This window comes from Zingiber officinale, chromosome 1B, assembly GCF_018446385.1.
Source record: "Zingiber officinale cultivar Zhangliang chromosome 1B, Zo_v1.1, whole genome shotgun sequence".
Taxonomy (NCBI): domain Eukaryota; kingdom Viridiplantae; phylum Streptophyta; class Magnoliopsida; order Zingiberales; family Zingiberaceae; genus Zingiber; species Zingiber officinale.
Window position 1 is genome coordinate 115,311,042 of NC_055986.1, and position 18,093 is coordinate 115,329,134.

General features: G+C 37.2%; 2 protein-coding genes across 3 annotated transcripts; one reads left to right on the plus strand and one right to left on the minus strand.

The window, feature by feature from the left end:
* Positions 1 to 154: 154 nt before the first annotated feature.
* LOC121974579 (EIN3-binding F-box protein 1-like) lies at positions 155 to 14,254 on the plus strand. 2 transcript variants are annotated; one of them, XM_042525699.1, is made up of 16 exons: positions 155 to 306; positions 701 to 1,021; positions 1,117 to 1,245; positions 1,674 to 1,881; positions 3,091 to 3,237; positions 3,797 to 3,871; positions 7,978 to 8,049; positions 8,188 to 8,259; positions 8,914 to 8,985; positions 9,709 to 9,780; positions 10,230 to 10,301; positions 10,573 to 10,644; positions 11,325 to 11,468; positions 12,306 to 12,377; positions 13,350 to 13,496; positions 13,580 to 14,254. In XM_042525699.1, exons 2-16 carry the CDS (start codon positions 830 to 832, stop codon positions 13,762 to 13,764), a joined length of 1,731 nt encoding a protein of 576 aa, XP_042381633.1. In that variant the 5' UTR covers positions 155 to 306; positions 701 to 829; the 3' UTR covers positions 13,765 to 14,254. The 2 variants fall into 2 exon arrangements, with proteins under 2 accessions (XP_042381633.1, XP_042381643.1); XM_042525709.1 differs by having other exon boundaries at positions 209 to 306; positions 665 to 1,021.
* A 211-nt stretch (positions 14,255 to 14,465) lies between these two features.
* On the minus strand, positions 14,466 to 17,175 carry LOC121974583 (protein NUCLEAR FUSION DEFECTIVE 4-like). The gene is made up of 3 exons (XM_042525713.1): positions 16,775 to 17,175; positions 15,344 to 16,233; positions 14,466 to 15,196 (listed from the first exon to the last, which is right to left on the minus strand). The coding sequence occupies exons 1-3, from the start codon at positions 17,096 to 17,098 to the stop codon at positions 14,704 to 14,706; spliced, it is 1,707 nt and encodes a 568-aa protein (XP_042381647.1). The 5' UTR covers positions 17,099 to 17,175; the 3' UTR covers positions 14,466 to 14,703.
* Between the last annotated feature and the right edge of the window lie 918 nt (positions 17,176 to 18,093).

Here is an 18,093-nt window from a genome sequence, read left to right on the forward strand (position 1 = left end):
TTTTTTTCCTTCTTATCACCAAGCTGACACGGCACTAGTGTTGTCAACTAGGTTTCGTGTCGCACCCCGATAGCGGATCGGCCCCTCCCGCTCCCGTGAAGAGCCGAGTTCGGCATGCCGATCCGACACGCGTCAGGCGTCCGTTGGCTCCCACGGGGGGCCCGCACGCTCAGCTCTTTCTTTTTCTGCTCCCTCCCTTTCGTGCCGCTTCGGCCTCCCTCCCTTCTCTATCCCTCTCTCACCGTCCCCGTTATCCACTAAACCCTAGCTTTGATCGTCCCTCACCCGGTTTTTTATCCCGTTAAGGTAAGAATACGGCCTTCGGAGATTCGATCGATAGGTTTTTGGTGCCTTTTCTTGGAGTTTTTGATCGTCGACGTCGCTTTCGTCCTTTTTTCGAGTTTCGGCTCTTTGTTTCTGAACTTGCAATTTATGGATTGATGATTGCGCTTATGGTGTGAAATATTTATTCGATCATCGTTCGCCTGCTGAATCCCTGCAGTCTCGACAACTTTCGACTCATGAAGTTGAACTCATGGAGTAGAATCTAGAGTTCGATGTAAAAAAATATATATTTCTGATGTTTTTTACTCACAAGGAGTGCTTTTGAAAGTTTTATTTGGAATTGGAATTCCATTTCATTTTTATGGAGCTTATTTTGAAGAGGTATGGCTTGTGCTGGCTGAAAATCTTATTCTAGAATGGAGTAGTACGATCAAAGGAGGTTATTCTAGAATGAAGAAAAATTTTACCGCTCAAGGAACAGCAGAAGAACCACAAGAAAAAAGAGAGATAAAGAAATCAGCGTTTATTATTTACTAATTCTCCAATGGGAGGAGCTTGTTCCAGGAAGAGAGAACTTCTAGACGGAGATGATTTGCACAGGTCGGGAAGATACTCTAAGAGTGGCAGCTCAAAGTGGTTGCTGCTTACACTCCCCCGTTGCAATACGAATGTCTCAGTTTGCGAGCAAGGGAAGTGTCCATCCCTCATGGACTTGTGCGTGGCTAAAGTTCGTGAGGTAGCCATCATAATTGTTGAAATAATATTTATAGGATTTGTACTTTTGTTTTTGTTGAACTTCAGTTAACGCATTGAAGTATGTTGCTAAAACAGGACATCAAAAAACATAGCAGTTTTTCCATGCTTCCAAGAGACATAAGCCAGCTGATCTTCAACGAGTTGGTGGCATCTCATTCCCTCAATGATGGGTCTCTTGAAGCCTTTCGGGATTGTGCTCTTCAGGTTGACATTTTTTTTTTTTTCCAAATTGTCAGTGTTTACAGGTTTGAGTAACATAATATCCAAAAAAAAATAGCTTTATCATTATACATTGGCAAGATTGTGGTCCTGTTTTTTGGAGGGAAGCCTTATTCCTCTATTTAGAATTCTCTACTATATGGAAACTCCTTTTACTTGTATCTTAATTTGTGATTTGTTCCATGTCAGGTGTTTACTTCCTTTCAAATTCAGCAAGATTATTTAGAGTTCCTATGCTGTTAAATACACCAAGTATATAATTTTATGTTACACTAGATCCACTTTCTTCAACAACTTTGGCTAGTTTCCTCCTAGATCAACCTATGAATTTGTGTTTTAGGTAGTGCTGCTCTTACGAATTGCAGATTATGTTTCGTATCATTGATAATCCCCATTGGTTGCTCTTTCATCAGGATATGCGTGTTGGAGAATATCCAGCAGTCAAAGATGGCTGGATGGACATAGTTTCTTCTCAAGGGGAATCACTTCTATCGCTTGATATTTCTTGCTCTGATGTTACAGATACTGGCTTGTCTCTCCTTAAGAAGTGCCCCAGTATCCAGAGCTTGAAATGTAACTATTGTGACCAAATCTCAGACAATGGCCTAGGGCACTTATCTGGTATCTTCAAACTTCTTGTCCATTTCTTGCTATATTTTTCTGTTTTTGTGCGTCTTTTGGAATTTGTTTATACTGCTTACAAGGAAGACATATTTCTGTATTTTCATTAAAATGTAGATTGTGAAGTATGCATGCTTTAGTTTCAATCAATAGAACGGTTGCGATTAACATAGCTGTGCCTATGGTTGAGGTCGTGTATGTACGTAAACATCTATTGATGCACATAGGTTTTAGATAAGAATGTCTCACTCACATTGTTTTCATTCCTAACTTGATGATTAAGTGCTAAAGCTGTAATATTATCTCTAACTAAATTTGTTTATTTGTAAAGAGGGAGACAATGACACTCGAAAGAACAATAGTCAGTTGTTTTAGTTTCATTAAGTCATCTTTGAACATCAATGTTTAACGGTTTCATTTGCTCACTGTTTGAAAAAAGAGTCAATGTGGACTCTGTCATTTTGTACTGTGGATTGCAAACTTAAAATAACTATGTCACGAGTAACAATTTATGACACATTAACTTATGCACTAAGACCTCTTTAGTTTGTACCAGTGACAACTGCCTGCGTTGGTTAGAGTTTCCCTTTTCAGGCTCGTGCTTTGTGCTTTCTAGATAATGATTATAATAGTAACAAATTGCCCGAACAAGCTTGGGTTGGTGTTGAATTTTTTGAAGCATCAAGGGAGTGATTGCCAACTTGATGTATTTGTCCTCCCTTCCTCTAAGGAGGAGTCTGAAGTGGGCAGAAGCAGGCACTAATGAATGATTCTCAGATGAGGATACTGCTAGATACCTGAAGATGAGACATTGATCTCTATAAGGGAAAGTCAGGATCTCTTCGCCATACTGTCGTACGAATAAGAATACGAAGGCACTCTCTAGATTTGTTAAAAGAAGAAATGCTATAGTTCAAGAGTATACCCTTTCACTGCATATGTCCTCAGTTGCTGTGTGTTCTACTACAATCTTGAAAGCCAGTTTTTTTTTTCTATCATCTTCAATTTTTGTGGCATGACATTCATTGAACATCACCTGTATATAATTAATCAGCATCTCTTGCTTATCTCATTCATTGAAATGTGAATATTCATCTTGCTTCAATGATTAAGAAAAATTTTCACTTATTGTTTTGTTTTAATAAATTAATTGTCTTAATGGTTTGTGTTTATGTTGCATTTTCCCATCATAATATGCTTCTTTTTCAGGACTTTCAAACTTGACTTCCTTGAGTTTCAAGAAGAGCAATTGTATCACTGCTGACGGAATGAGAGCTTTCACCAATTTAGTTAACTTGGTAAATTTGGACCTCGAGAGATGCTTAAAGATCAATGGTGGTCTTGTTCATATAAAAGGTTAGAGTTTCCTTATGATGACCTTTGTTCTCATATTGATTTTATGTTATATGTTGTTATCTCAATAAACAAGTTTTTTTTACAATAAAAACTAGGTATGGATTAAAAGAGAATTTGATTGATTGGTGTTAAACAAATTAACAATACAATTCAATGACTATTTCAAGTCAAGTGGATTTTTTTTCTTGTAGTTTAATAGCTGTTGCATTTTGATAAAAAAAGATTGAACATTTTAAGATTCTCTTCTCTTATACTGTGAAGGTTAAATAGTCTCTTTATATAATATAAAAAAAAAATATTAAAAAATTAAGGATACAATTCTCTGACATCATGCAACAAAGTCATCTAAGCAAATTTGACCAGCATGCAATGTTTCAGTCTCCTACTTCTGTCCAATGAAGATATTAACATTATAAATAATTTAGAATTGTAAAAAATTTCTCTATGATTTTGCATGTTTGTGACTCAAGATCTCGTTGCTGCTATTTCTTCTTTTACAAACTGCATGTATCTATTGGATAAGAGCGGAACCCTATCTTTACTATGATCTTTTATGCAGATTTAAAGAAGCTCGAATCTCTTAACATCAGATACTGCAATTGTATAACGGATGCAGATATTGAGTCTATTTCAGGTACCTTATTTTTTCTCCATTCAAATGTTTTAGTTTCAGTACAGTTTTCTCAGTAAGGATATCCATAGACAAATTATATTCGAGGAAAAGGATTTCCATGTATCATTTGTTCAAAGGCATTCCAGTGCTCTACAATTTAGTAGGTGTAGTATATGTAGTACCACTGACAGCCGACTAGGGGGGGGGGGGGGGGGGGGAATAGTTCCTGCACAAATAAAACAAAAGAACAACCTTTCTCGGACAGCTAACTTAATTAAAGAACACTTGCATAAGAAATGATAAGGAAATCAAAAAGATAGAGGCACAGAAGTTTTTACTTGGTTACAACCGGGGAGGTTGTTAATCCAAGGAAGTAGAGCGCACTAATATCTCCTTCAGGCGGAGAAACCTCTTTATAGCAATGATCGCACAAAAACATAAAGCTAAATGGAAAATTGGAAGCGTACAAGTGTTGTTTCTCAAAATACTTGTTGTTTTTAGCTTCCTGGACCAATACTATATTTATAGCCTTGGTCGGGGCGCCTGGAAGGGTTCCAGGCGCCTGGAGGGGGATAAAACTTTATCCCCTTCGCAACGGATCGCTGTCAAACGCGATCCGAATAGAATTCAATTCCGGGCGCTCAGACTAGGAAAGTCAATCATGTTGATTTTTTCCAATCTGGGCCTTCCGCTGCGGCTTCGCTCGCTTGAGTGATTTCAGCCTTCCGGAATAGGGCTAACCTGAACTCAACTTCTGACCTTCTCCTCGAGCAACCTTCCGCTCTGGCTTCTCACCCCTCGAAAATATCGCGCGCCTTCTTCTCGTCCGCCCGCGTACTCTTCCACAGCACCTCGTCCCTCAGACACACCGAGCCCGTCGACTCTCTCCTGTGTCGTCCTTCTCGCTAGGTGCGTCTTTTGCTTGACTCCCTGTGCTCCTAAGTTATTGCACACTTAGACACAGGGTTAAATACAACAGGACCTAACTTAACTTGTTTGATCACATCAAACTAGATTGGGGTACTAACAATCTCTCATTTTTTGATGTGAGCAACCCAAGTTAAGTTAGGGTAAACCAACATAAATTAAAAGTAATAAATTTTGCAATAAAGTGCAAAAATTGAAAATTGAAAATTGAAAAAGTTAAGCTATCTCCCCCTAGACTTAATTTTCCCTTCTCCCCTTTTGATTACATAAAAAATGGAGTACCAAAAAAATCTAAGGGTAACTTTTCAAAAAGTAAGAAAGTTTAAAGTTTTAAAAGAAATTTTGAATTTATCAAAAAATGACTTGAAAAATTTGTGAATCTTAAATACAAGTCTAAGTGAATAATTTAAAAAAAAACGAATTTGGAAGCCTTGGAATATTTTTTGAAAAAAATAGAGCATGCATTTTGATAGAATAAAATACATTTTCAAGATTTATAAAAAATTACATTTAGATAAACATTTAAAGCAATTATATAAAGTAATTATATTTATCTAAGTGAAAAAAAAATCTAATTAAATTTTTGACAAATATTTAACGCAGTTGCACTAAGCATTCATTTAGAAAAAAAACATATATATATATTTTCAAAATTTATAATTTTGAATATTCTTAATATTTGAATATTTGTATTTAAATAACTCAAAGAAAATTCATCAAAAAAAATTTCTTAGATGAAGAAAAGTTAGCAGGGATAACTCTTGCAGAATAATTAAATATTTAAAGAATTCAAATGATACAAAAAAAATTTGAGATTTTTCCTTAAGATGAATATTGAATTCTTTTTTCTAAAAAATTGGGATCCAATTTATTTTGAACACAAGTTAAAACAAAAAGAAAAAAATCCAATTGCAAAAAAAATTTTAACACATGGATGACTTTGGAATCCAAAATAAATTTCTTCCTACCGGATTGACAAGAAATTTTTTTTAGGTACATGCTTTCTTGACAAATTTTTAATCTGCCCATTGTGAAATTTAAATTTCCAATGTAGTCTATTATAATTTCTAAAATTTGAAGCAGAGAATTTTGAACATGCAGAAACTTTTAAAATTTATATTTGTTCTTTTAACATTTCATTTTCTATTTTTAGTTTGTTGAAATCCTCTAATCGACAAGCTGTTAGAGTTCCTTTTAACTCAGTATTCTCTGTTAATAATTTTTTATTTTCAATTTCTAATTTGCAAGCATCTTTTGACAATATTTTTATAAGTTTAAACATTTGGTTAGGAGGTAGAGACTGTACTTGATTTACCTTGTCGACTTTTGATACTCCTCCTGGAGAGCTACTTTTCTCTGAAGACTCTCCCCCTTATCGATGCTCATTTGGGATGAGCTTTCTGTGTCCTCAGGAAGGAATTCGGCTATAAGGGTTGTCCTGACAATTTCTTCGGTATTGGATTCTTTTGACGACGACTCGGTGTCCATCGAGGAGTTGGATTTGGATTCAATTGATTCTTCGTGGAGCTTCAAGAACTTTTCCCAAAGTTCTTTCGTACTTTGGTAGTTGCCGATTCTGTCGAGATCCTTCACCAGTAGTACGCTTATTAAATGATATTCAGCCTTACTGTTAGACGTAAAGTCGTCGCGCTGCTTTTTGGTCCCGAGGTGTTTTTCAATTCCTTCTCCGTTTTTGTTCTTTGGAGCTTCATAACTATATTTCATTATTAATAAAATATTAAAATCAGTTTTAAGAAATACCTCCATTCGTCGCTTTCAAAACGCGAACTCCCACTCGAACGTTGGTGGGTAGATGTTAGCTCCTGCCATCTCGTTGCTTCAGTCGACGGTTAGTTCTTCTGAGGCGTCCTAGCTTTGATACCAATTGTAGGACCATTGGCGGCTAGCTAGAGGGGGTGAATAAGAACAACCTTTCTCGAACAACTAACTTAATTAAAGAATATTTGCATAAGAAATGATAAGGAAATCAAAAAGATAGAGGTACAGAAGTTTTTACTTGGTTACAACCGGGGAGGTTGTTAATCCAAGGAAGTAGAGCGTACTAATATCTCCTTCAGGCGGAGAAGCCTCTTTACAGCAATGATCGCACAAAAACAAAAAGCTAAATGGAAAATTGGAAGCGTACAAGTGTTGTTTCTCAAAATGCTTGTTGTTTTTAGCTTCTTGGACCAATGCTGTATTTATAGCCTTGGTCGGGGCGCCTGGAAGGGTTCCAGGCACCTGGAGGGGGATAAAACTTTATCCCCTTCGCAACGGATCGCGGTTAAACGCGATCCAGATAGAATTCAATTCCGAGCACCCGGACTAGGAAAAGTCAACATGTTGACTTTTCCATTCCGGGCCTTCCGCTGCGACTCCGCTCGCTTGGGTGATTTCGGCCATTCGGAATAGGGCCCACCCGAACTCAACTTCCGGCCTTCTCCTCGAGCAACCTTCTGCTCCGACTTCTCGTCCCTCGAAAACGCTGCCCGCCTCCTTCTCGTCCGCCTGCGTACTCTTCCGCAGCACCTCGTCCCTCAGACGCACCGAGCCCGTCGGCTCTCTCTCGTGCCTTCCTTCTTGCTAGCTGCGTCTTTTGCTCGATTCCCTGTGCTCCTAAGTTCATGCACACTTAGACATAGGGTTAAACACAATAAGATCTAACTTAACTTATTTGATCACATCAAAACTATCTTGAGGTACCAACAGTATAGGCATTTACATGCTGCCATCTGTGTTCAGTACTAGAATTTAGAAATGTGATGTCTGTATAGATATGCATCTTCTTCGGATGGATATGTCTTTATACATGTTTATGCATGTGTGTAACCCTCATTCAAGTGTTATGCAGCTTTTTATTTGGCACATTTGCAATTCAGCTTGGCATATTCGTTCCTTCATTCCATCAATAACTACTCTTAGGCATTTAGACTTGGCTATTGAAATGCTATATAAAAGTAGCAAAGGACAAAAGTATGTTATAGAGATTACTTCCTATCATGTACTATGTTTTTTCTTCTGTGGTTGGATGATACATCCTAATTAGCGCACTGTGTTATTTCATAAAGAGGAGGCCACTATCATTTCCCCTCCCTTCATCCTTTTTTCTTATTGCTATTTGACTTACTATAATATTGTTACTTTATCAAGTCTTATCAGGAAAAAGTACTATGAATGATCATGCCTGTTCATTGTACTAGGTCTTACGAACTTAAAAGAGCTGCAAGTTTCATGTTGTAAAGTTACAGATGCAGGCATCACACATTTGAAAGGTATTGCGGATTGGATACCTTTCAGTACTTACGGACTTGATTTTTTCCTATGCTCTCGGTTTAATGACTTCTATCATCCACTTTTGGCACTGCTTTTCAATGGTAACCTATTTCACTGTACTTTTGCATTTTGTACAGGTTTATCCAAAATAGCTCACCTGGATTTGGAGGGTTGTCCACTTACTTCTGCTTGCTTGAAAGTTATATCAGGTTTGTCTCTTTTTCTTCCAACCTGATAGGGATATAAATAATCAAATAATTCTTTATGAATAAAGTAGTAGTATCTTCTATGGGGACCTTCCTATTTTCTATGTTCAAATCACACAGCTTGTTGAATTCTTGAGAGCAGAGATTTAGTTAGTCCACTGCTTAAATAATCTTTTTTTTTTTAACATTTGCTTCTAATAATTTTGCGACCAAAGTCGGGCGATGTAAAATTATGACAAATATGTACATCAAATGAGGAAGAGAAAGATAAAAAAAGATTGGTTAGCAACGATAAAATAAAATAAAATTTATTCAAATATAGATGATCATATAGTTGGGTATAGAATCCAATGACAAAAGGATTCATATAGCCGACCCCATCTAGTGGGACAAGGCTTGGTTGATGTTGTTGATGTATTTGCTTCTAATAATTTTGATTACTATCTAGCTTGTGAACTATGTAAGATCTGTTCCACTTGTAACTAAAATCCTGTTATTTTAACAATGATCTGAGAGAATACTGATTCATGAAATCCATATTTAAAAGTATTTAAATGCAGTGTTCTATGTTTTCAAATGCTTCTCTTTTGTTCTATTGACTTTCATCCTGACTTGAGTAAGTGTGAAAATTATAGTTTTCTTGATGTTCTTTCATAGGTTTTGCGTTGTTGGTGTTTCTGAATCTTAGCCGTTGTGGTGTGTCTGATGATGGATGCAAGAGCTTTTCTGGTGAGTTTTTAATACGTGATTGAAAATGTAGATAGCTTTTAAGCATGTAAAAAATGGCCTTTTTTAAAAATCTTTTCAATGTTATTAAGGTTCCATGATACTGAAAGTGAATATTACAGATTTAGCAACAATGTGAAATCGGTACCAATTATGTTATAACTATGTCCTAAATGTTTTTTTTTTTCATTTTCTAGTTATTATGATGCATTTTTCTAGTTGTTACTATTTACTTTCAAGCATTTCTATATTTCTTGGAAATTAAACCCACTAGAAAGGGTGTGTTAGTCTACTAAGTATATAAATTTGCAGCATTTTTCTTCTGAATGGCTTTATTCGCTATGATTGATCAATTGCCGAAGGTTTTCAAGTTCAAGTCATCTACCTATTTCTTTCTGTACAGTAGATATTCTGTGAAGCTTTTGTGATATTATATACATTAGGTTGCATGAGTAATATGGTGCTTGATGTAATGAATCAGTCTTTCTACAATTGATGTAATGGATCAGTCTTCATTCGTGTTAGATAAGTTATGCATGCAATGTGCAAATCATTCAACTGGTATATATTAAGAATTTGTAGCCTTAGTAGTCACTCTGAATGTTTCACCTGACAATGCTACTTCTTGCCTTGTCCATCCTGTATTAGTTTTGGAGAAGATTTAATATTGTTCTGGTCTATTTTTTCCCTCTATGTTCACTCTTTTTGACAATTATTGTAATGCAGCACTTCAGAAGTTGAAAGTTCTGAACTTGGGATTCAACAACATCAGTGATGTATGTTTGGTGCATCTTAAAGGTAAAAGCTTTGGCATTGCCACCTGACCTTTTACATGTCTTTTGGACTCCTATCTACATTGCATTGTCTCAGATCTTTTAGCAAGGAAACATAATATGGTTTTCGTGGTTAATGGAATTAAAAAATTTGTCTGTCCTTGTATATTTTTCATGCTCCAGTTTTGGTATAGAACTCTCTTTGCCTGTTATCTCTTTAATGTTGGATTGTGGGCCAAATTAAGAAGTATTTTGCTTTATGTATTTTAACCATCATTGTCTCTTATTCTCATGGTTTTACTTATTTTGAATTCCTTGATTTGTTATTGCTTTTTTCCTTTCTTAATATGTTAGAAGAATTTTATCAGCACTTAGCAATTTTTTAGTCACCGACTTCTGGACATCATTTCTGTGAGTGTGACCTAAGAGATATATCATTCTACTGAGCTTTGCATAGTTGTTGGTGAATTGTAGATTTGTTCAATTTGGAGAGCTTGAACTTTGATTCTTGTAGGATCAGCGATGAAGGATTACTAAACCTGAAAGGTATGTCTTAGTTTTCTAATTAATTCAAGTTGTTACATGCATTCACCAACATCATGAAACATATGCAACTTTCTTATGCTATTTTTCATTATGTTTCTTCTCTATGAATCTTCATCTTCTTTAATATTGTGAAAAGATTTATTTTAACTATGATCGATCATTCCACTACGAGTGTAGAATGTAAAATCTATGTCAAATTTTCTCATCTAAATTCAAGGCATGAAACCTTCTTGTACCTGAGATTTCTATCAACTCCCTTTTGTATTTTTAGGCCTGCTGCAATTAAAAAGTTTGGAGCTGTCTGACACTGGAGTTGGTAACAATGGACTGAACCACCTCTCTGGTATGATTGTAACTTAAGCATGGTATTGCTGTTGGGTTATATAGGATAATGTTGTAGAAACAATTGCATGTGGACTTTATCTTGAGTTAAATTAATATCATTGCTTATTTGTATGCAAACATGAGTTCTCAGTAACGTTTGCTTGCTAAATCTTCCAGCTAACACTAGAAAGGCATATGCTTAGTCTTTGGTAGTTTTGATAAATCACAGTGGATTCCTCGTTTAGTAAACTGTGTATGGAAAACTATGTTTTTTGGGATGATTTCAATTTAATCCATAGTTATGCATGAATCTTGAAAGATATTAATATTAATTTAGCTTTTAGGTATTAACCCTGTTCTCTTGTGCTGCTCCTATGATTTCCTAAATTAGTTTAGTTTTAGTATTTTATAGTGCTTTTGTTCATTTTGTGTGTGTATGTGGAAAATCAGAACTGTTTGGGGCTAAGATTGCTAGTTGAAGAGAAATGCCTTTTTTATATAGTCCATTCTATTAACAAATTCATTCATTAGAGAAAAGGAAATAGACTTCAAGTTGTATGAGAGCAGAACTCATAGTGGAAAATCACACTAAGAGTTGCTGGAGTAACTGTCAACATTATAGAACTCAGTAAAGTTATTATCAAAGGCCACACCCCATCAATATAGAACTCAGTAAAGTTATTATCTATTCACTTTCAGGATTGTCCAATCTGGAAAGTTTAAATCTGTCATTCACATCAGTAACTGATGGTGGCTTGAGGAAATTGTCTGGATTAACTTCTATCAAATCACTTAATTTGGATTCTCGCCAGATAACAGATTCAGGGTTAGCCGCAATAACAAGTAAGACTTTTAACAGGCTTGCATTATTTCCTAATATGATACTTTTTTATTCATTGTGTACATTAATATTTTGGAAGTTATGAATTATGATTATGTATGTTATTGAGGATCTCAACTTATGCTTTATAGCTTGTTTCTCTATAAAAAGGAGTGATTTGCTTGATTATGTTGACTTTTATAAACAATGTAATTACTCGAACGAGTGATAAGCAAATAAACAATGCTTATTTGTGCACTGTCACCTGAAATGTAGGTAGCTTTCTCCAACAAAAATATTCTTTTAAATTTGAAACATTGTCACTTTGTTCCCTTTTCTGTTACTTGCTTCGCAGCTGAGGTGGTCAAAACTTGTGCATATGTATGCAATAATTATCTTTATCTGTTATTTCCTAGCTTGTATAAATTACCTCCTGGCCAAAATTCAAAAGCAACATTTTAGTTTTTATTTTGATGAAATTAAACTGTAGGAGAATATTGTAGAAGCTTGAGTGTGGAAGTATAATCCCTGTTAGTTTTAGTATGTTGTGAAAGAATTTGGAAGAATACTTGTGCAGGAGAAATAGAACAGTCATGAATTTGGTTGATGGTTGATGCTTGATGCCTTAATCTGAGCAAAAGAAAAATAAATTTTTAGAATCGATAAATCAAAACTGTTTGTTGCATGACCATGAAAGCACATCAGTCATGTTTGTGAGTGCAATTAATTTCAACTAAGTGCTCTTTATATGTTTGTTATTGATTTATATGTAAGTTTTCCCTAGGTGCACTATCAATGAAGTCCATTCTAATAATCATATATTCTCAGTAATATAAATTTTGTTGTTTCATATCATGCAGGTCTTACTGGATTGACCCACTTGGATCTTTTTGGTGCTCGTATCTCTGACTTTGGCACGAACTGCTTAAAATGTACGTGAATTAACAAACATCTGAGATGTCTCTTTTTTCTTTCCTTGTTTGATTATCGCCCGTTTTGGTACTTTGTTTTCACTCAGTTCAAATTCATGGCTCCTACTTACCCTTCATAAAAGAAACTTCAAGCAACTGAAATTAATTAATGAAATAGTTTATTGATGGAAAAAAGGACAATAATAGATAAATAGTTGTTGGAATCTTGCTTGCTTTTGTAACTGAGATTTCTTCGGGCTTACTCTAGATATGATTCTCTTTTTCTTTGGAAGGAATTTATAATGCATATGTATGCGATAAAATTTGTAGAAGAATGTACTTGCGAGGTGTATGTTTCATTTACTTCATTTAATTCTAGGTATATGATTGTAGAACTATAGTTGTCTATCGTAATATGTTGTCTTATGGGCCCTCATTAGGCTCATAAATATTTAACTATTATTCAAATCAGAAACTCTAATCTTTTAGAGGATTATCATCTAAAACTTCTTTAGCCTGGAACAAAATGATTGATAGCTGTGGGGTACCTCTCCTACTGGCATATTTGTGCTTTGGCATAAAAGAAAGGTTGGTGATTTCAAAGGTCATTAGCATTGAAGTAGGCAGTCATCTAGATTTGAATCAGAAAAAAAAGTAGATGAAATGGAAAGAACTCTGGAATAAATTATATCCATTCTTCAAGCTTGAATTTCAATGCACAAGTTGACTCATTACTTCTTGATATGTTGTCAACCCTTATGCCTAGTAATTAGGTTTCCATATAGTGTGGCATGGCCATTGGGCTCTTTTCCAAGTAAAATCTTTTGCATTATTATTTTCAGCTTAGTCTTCCCCTTTATCTGATGTTTCCAATAGACAAAAGGGTTTGGTCTTTGGATTCATCTGATGTTTCTAATAGACGAAAGAGCATATTCCTGAAAGTGATCTTCCGATTGGTCCAAGGGCAGTGACACTATCTTAAAATTTGGTCAGATTTCAAGAACCTTCAGTCCCTTGAGCTCTGCGGAGGCTCAATAACTGATGCTGGAGTGAAGAACATCAAGGACCTCAAATCTCTTACACAATTGAATCTGTCTCAAAATAGTCACCTCACCGACAAAACCCTGGAACTGATTTCAGGTACTTCCCAATCTTGAAAAACAAACTCTTCTTGAGCATCTACATTGAGATTTTTTATCTTTACAACTTTCTCCTGATTACAGGATTAACTGGATTAACCTCTCTTAACGTATCAAACTCTCGCATAACAAATGCTGGACTCCAGCACCTGAAGCCATTGAAGAACCTGCAATCACTCACACTCGAGTCATGCAAAGTGTCTGCCAATGAAATGAAGAAACTACAGTTGTCTTCTCTTCCAAACCTGCTCAGCGTTCGACCTGAGTAAGCCAAGTTTGTTTGGAAGCCACCCCTGCATGTAAATAATCCTCCACTGTACAGACAGCAGCATGTGATCGTTGAATATTTGGCCTAGCAACGGAGACTGGATTTCTATGGAACTGTATATATGGGTGTCTAGAACTGGTCTGATTTAGTTTAATCTAAGGGTGATGTTGGAGCAGCAAATGGAAGCACAAGAAAGATGAAAATGGTGTTTCCTCCATTTCAGAATTGATGCAAGCGTTCTTCTTCACCTGAACAATGATTATTTGTAAATATATGTACATAAATTGGGGAAAACAAGTGTCTGGTTTGTTTCAGCATCAATTAGCATCAATCTGCACATTCGAAATTGATTCCCGAGACTACTGGTCTTGCTGCTTTCCATTGCTGGCCAGAAATCGACTATGTACAGGAAAAACAAAAATCAAAACAATTTGCTTAGCTGTTTTGCTGTCTGTAATGTATATAAATAATTATGCAAATGTTTTGAAGTATACTGAAGTGAGTTCTTTTTGGGAGTTAGAATGAGCTGTAGCTGATTTGCTCTTAATTGGATTTGCTTGGATTACCCATACAGAGGCACATGTTGCAGGGGGATGGTCATTATGTTACGTGTGGTTCTTGGACTGGAATTGATACAGATATGAGAGTGTAATCGTTATTTTATGGAATAATTTTCTCAAAATGCTATTAAAAAATAGCTAATTGAAATGATTCAAGAAATAACTAGATGGAAATTGATATTTCAAGTACATTCTTCCTTACCACAATCCACCTTCAATCCTTGTAAACCATCCCTCACTATTTCCCTCCAGGAATCTGTCAATGCACATATCACATCAAATTACTGCATACAACAAAAGCAACCTCTCAAATTCTCCAAACCGACAAGTAAGAATACGTGTTAAAACAAAAATGCTCTAGAAGCATTCACACAGTATCATCAGTGCAGAGAAGATGAAGCTTTGGGATGCCTAAATGACCCACTTGCATACAACATCTGATACACTGGCCTTATTCTCTCAGTCAGAATGATGCACAGCAGAGTCCCTAAACTGCACACTGCCGCCAGGATGAAGAACGTTAGCCGAAAACAATGCGGTCCATGACACGAAGAGCTGTCTTCGTGCAAAAACACGGAATGCTGCCTTGCAGCTTCTTGATCATACAAGTACCCCGCAAGCAAGCTCGAGAATAAGGTTGCACCGAGGGGGTTCCCTAGCAGCATGAAGTTGAAGAAGGTCCCGAAGTTGTTTAGTCCGAACAGCTCTGATGTGGTTGGAATCATCACAGCAGTTTGCGCTCCATAGCAGACGCCAAGCAGAGCAGTTGAAACGTTGAGAGTGAGCCTGAGACCCCAAGCATAGAAAAGGTAGGCGATCACCATGGTGATCTGCGTGCACATCATCCAAAATGGCCTCGGAAGCATCCTTGTCCTGCAATAAAAATGTTGAATTCATTCCTTTTGTAGAACATATAATTTGATGATCGAGTCTTATAAGTATAAGATTCCTTCCCGCTCTTTTATCCAATTCAAAATTGAGAATGAGATTTTCAATGAGAAAGGAAGAAAACATCATCACCTTACGAAATGTTCAGAAACAGCACCACCACCAAGACGACCGAGGAAATTACCAAAGCTGAAGAGACACAACAAGATGGTTGGATCATCAACTCCGGCAGCAGATCCTATCTGTGCCAAATTGTTCAACACAGTTACTCCTGTTCCAGCCCCAATGAAGAAGGCCAGAAACAGAAGCCAGAAATCAGCTTTAACAAAAGCTTCATGCACCTCGAAGTCATCCCCTCTTCTCGGCCTCTTCTTCTCCTTCACAGCTCCTTCCCCCACTGCCAACAGCATATCCGCATATGATACATCATCAGAGAACTCTTGCAAGTTCAGTAAGTCTGCTGCATCTAGTAATGGCTTTGTAGCCGTATCGTCTTCCAAGTCATCAATGGAAGGTACCATTGACACAGTGACACTAGCGTGTTCACGCTTAGGCTTGAAAATAGTCATCTTGATCGGGATGGCAAGCGGCGCGAGGAGCAGGAGCACGATCCCACCAAAGAAAGCACCAGCACCGACATCATTTAGGGAATAATAGCTGTTGAGGAATGTGAAAACAAGAAGGTAGAGGCCGAGAATTATGCTCAGGACTTGAATGACCACAAAATGGCAACTCTCAGTTGAGTTTTCTACAGTCGACGGTGTGCAAGGACGAACAAGGCTCATCATTGCAAGGCAAATGGCCGGCAGACCAATGGAGAGGAAGAGTATGAGATTGTTGGGTGAGCTACCAAGCACACTGGCATAGAGTCCAGTGAAGATCGAACCGCTAAGGCCAACGTAGCCTTTGAGGATGCCAGATACGGTACCACGACTCACCGGAAAGTTCCTCATGTTGGTCACTAGCACCCCGGTGATCAGCCATGCGCTGCTGTTGGTGCCAATGCATAGAGCAATCCATAACTGAAAGAACAAGGTGAATCCTAACACATGGCATATTCAATCTCTAAAGAATTCAATAAGGCTTCGGTACATGACACATTATCATACCATGTGAAAATAATCAGGAGCACAACTTATACACACTCAGAAGCCAAAATATTCGTCTCTATTGAGATTCAAAGTACTTTTTTTATCTTTGATGACCACCAGGTGTTTTCAATTCAGATCAATAGTTTAGGCATATCAATAGTTTCATTATACATATTCAAATCTTTAATCTTTGCCTGAAAGTCCTACAAATCTAACTTGCTTACATCAAAGTCAAACAACTATCAATAAGAGTAAATTTGATAAATTAATAATTAACCATTAAAATCATCCTTTCATTTTGTTGGTTCAAGTCAATATTAACTCAAGAGATTCTTTTTCCCTTTTTGTCCCCCATTTTTATTGGAAAGTAGCTGGTTAAGAGTTTAGTGAAGTAAAATGTAAGGTAAGAATAAGATCAAGAGTAGAAGCGATTAATAGGAGAAAATGAAAGGGGAAATAAGATTGTGCTCACGAGCCAAAAGGGCAGTCCGATGATGGTTCGGGAGAGGGCGAGCCAGAGTACGCCGAACCCGACGAAGCAGCAGGCGGCGCCGGCGAGCAGCACGACCCATGTCCTGAACCGTGCGCTGACGAGGCCGGCGACGAGGCCGAAGTTCTCGCCGACATCGTTGGCGACGCCGAGCAGCGCGAGCTGCTGCTGGCCGAGGCCCAGCACCGCCTTCAGCGACGGCGAGTAGAGCGGGAAGGTGTACGCCGCCCCCGCTGCCACCTGCACCCACACCGCCGCCGCCAGGCCCACCCACGGCGGCCGGCTTCCGGCTTTCACCTCCTGCATCCCAATTCTACTCCGATTAACCTAATCTCGGGTAACAAAGAAGGAGACTTATACGGTGGAGAACTGGAGAGTGGAGATCCATCATTTCAGACTTTAAGCGGAGATAATAATACTTTTACGATTAAAATAAATGTAGAAATGCCTTTTTTTAATCATTTTTGCGAAATTATTTATGCCGGAGATGGATGCCGAGACAATATTAAAAGGCATTTATTTTCAACTTTAATTTGTAGAAAAATGTGGAAAATGTCAATCACAGCTTGCTCAAACTGTACAGAAATTGCATTTTGAAGTTTAATGTCAAATAGTTTTAAATTAGATGACGAAATTTGAAATTTTAAAACAATTTAATTGACTGAAGCTAATTTTTCGCTAAGATATTTTTGTTAAAATTAATTTTTTTAGCCGAAGATCGGTGAAAATTATAGTTCCACTTCAACTCTGCGTACCACTTCGACGGACTTCCCGATATTGAAAGACATAGGTAGCGTTTATTTGTCGGCGAGCCAATTAGCAACTAACACGTGTTATAATCTTCTGCATAATGTGCCGCCGACTCCGACCGATACCGCATTCGACCAACTGTAACAGCTCACGTATTCGGACTTCATTTCACACGATGTAATATCAAAATTAGGACACATACAATTACGAATCTGGAGCATGATTAAGACAAAATTAAGCTAATCATCTTCGAAACTCTTGTTTTAAATGGCAACTCGCGCTTCGTTGGCGTAGTCTCCGTCGTCGGATCTCGTGGTTTGGCGTAGATGCTTCGAGAGCGTTTTTCGTGTTGAACAAGTAGGTGGCATTTTCGTCATTTTCTAGAAGAGAGAGGTTCTTTTATTGACTTAGGCATGTGGTTTCGTTTTGGGCAACTTTTTTCAACTAGTCGGTTGATTCCTATCCGATAGATGGTCGACCATGCCCAGAGAGTTCCGGTATTATTACGATCGTGCCCCTTTTTGGAGTTTGCTATAAATACCACGCCGGAG

Bases quoted from the DNA above. Each gene is read 5' to 3' on its own strand.
- LOC121974579 (XM_042525699.1), top strand. From the start codon at position 830: ATGGGAGGAGCTTGTTCCAGGAAGAGAGAACTTCTAGACGGAGATGAT. The intron at 3,238-3,796 runs GTTAGAGTTTCC...TCTTTTATGCAG, and splicing joins TGGTCTTGTTCATATAAAAG to ATTTAAAGAAGCTCGAATCT. The intron at 10,302-10,572 runs GTATGTCTTAGT...TTGTATTTTTAG, and splicing joins AGGATTACTAAACCTGAAAG to GCCTGCTGCAATTAAAAAGT.
- LOC121974583 (XM_042525713.1), bottom strand. From the start codon at position 17,098: ATGCAGGAGGTGAAAGCCGGAAGCCGGCCGCCGTGGGTGGGCCTGGCG. The intron at 16,234-16,774 runs GTGAGCACAATC...TTGTTCTTTCAG, and splicing joins TCGGACTGCCCTTTTGGCTC to TTATGGATTGCTCTATGCAT. The intron at 15,197-15,343 runs GTGATGATGTTT...TTTTTATTGCAG, and splicing joins GTTTCTGAACATTTCGTAAG to GACAAGGATGCTTCCGAGGC.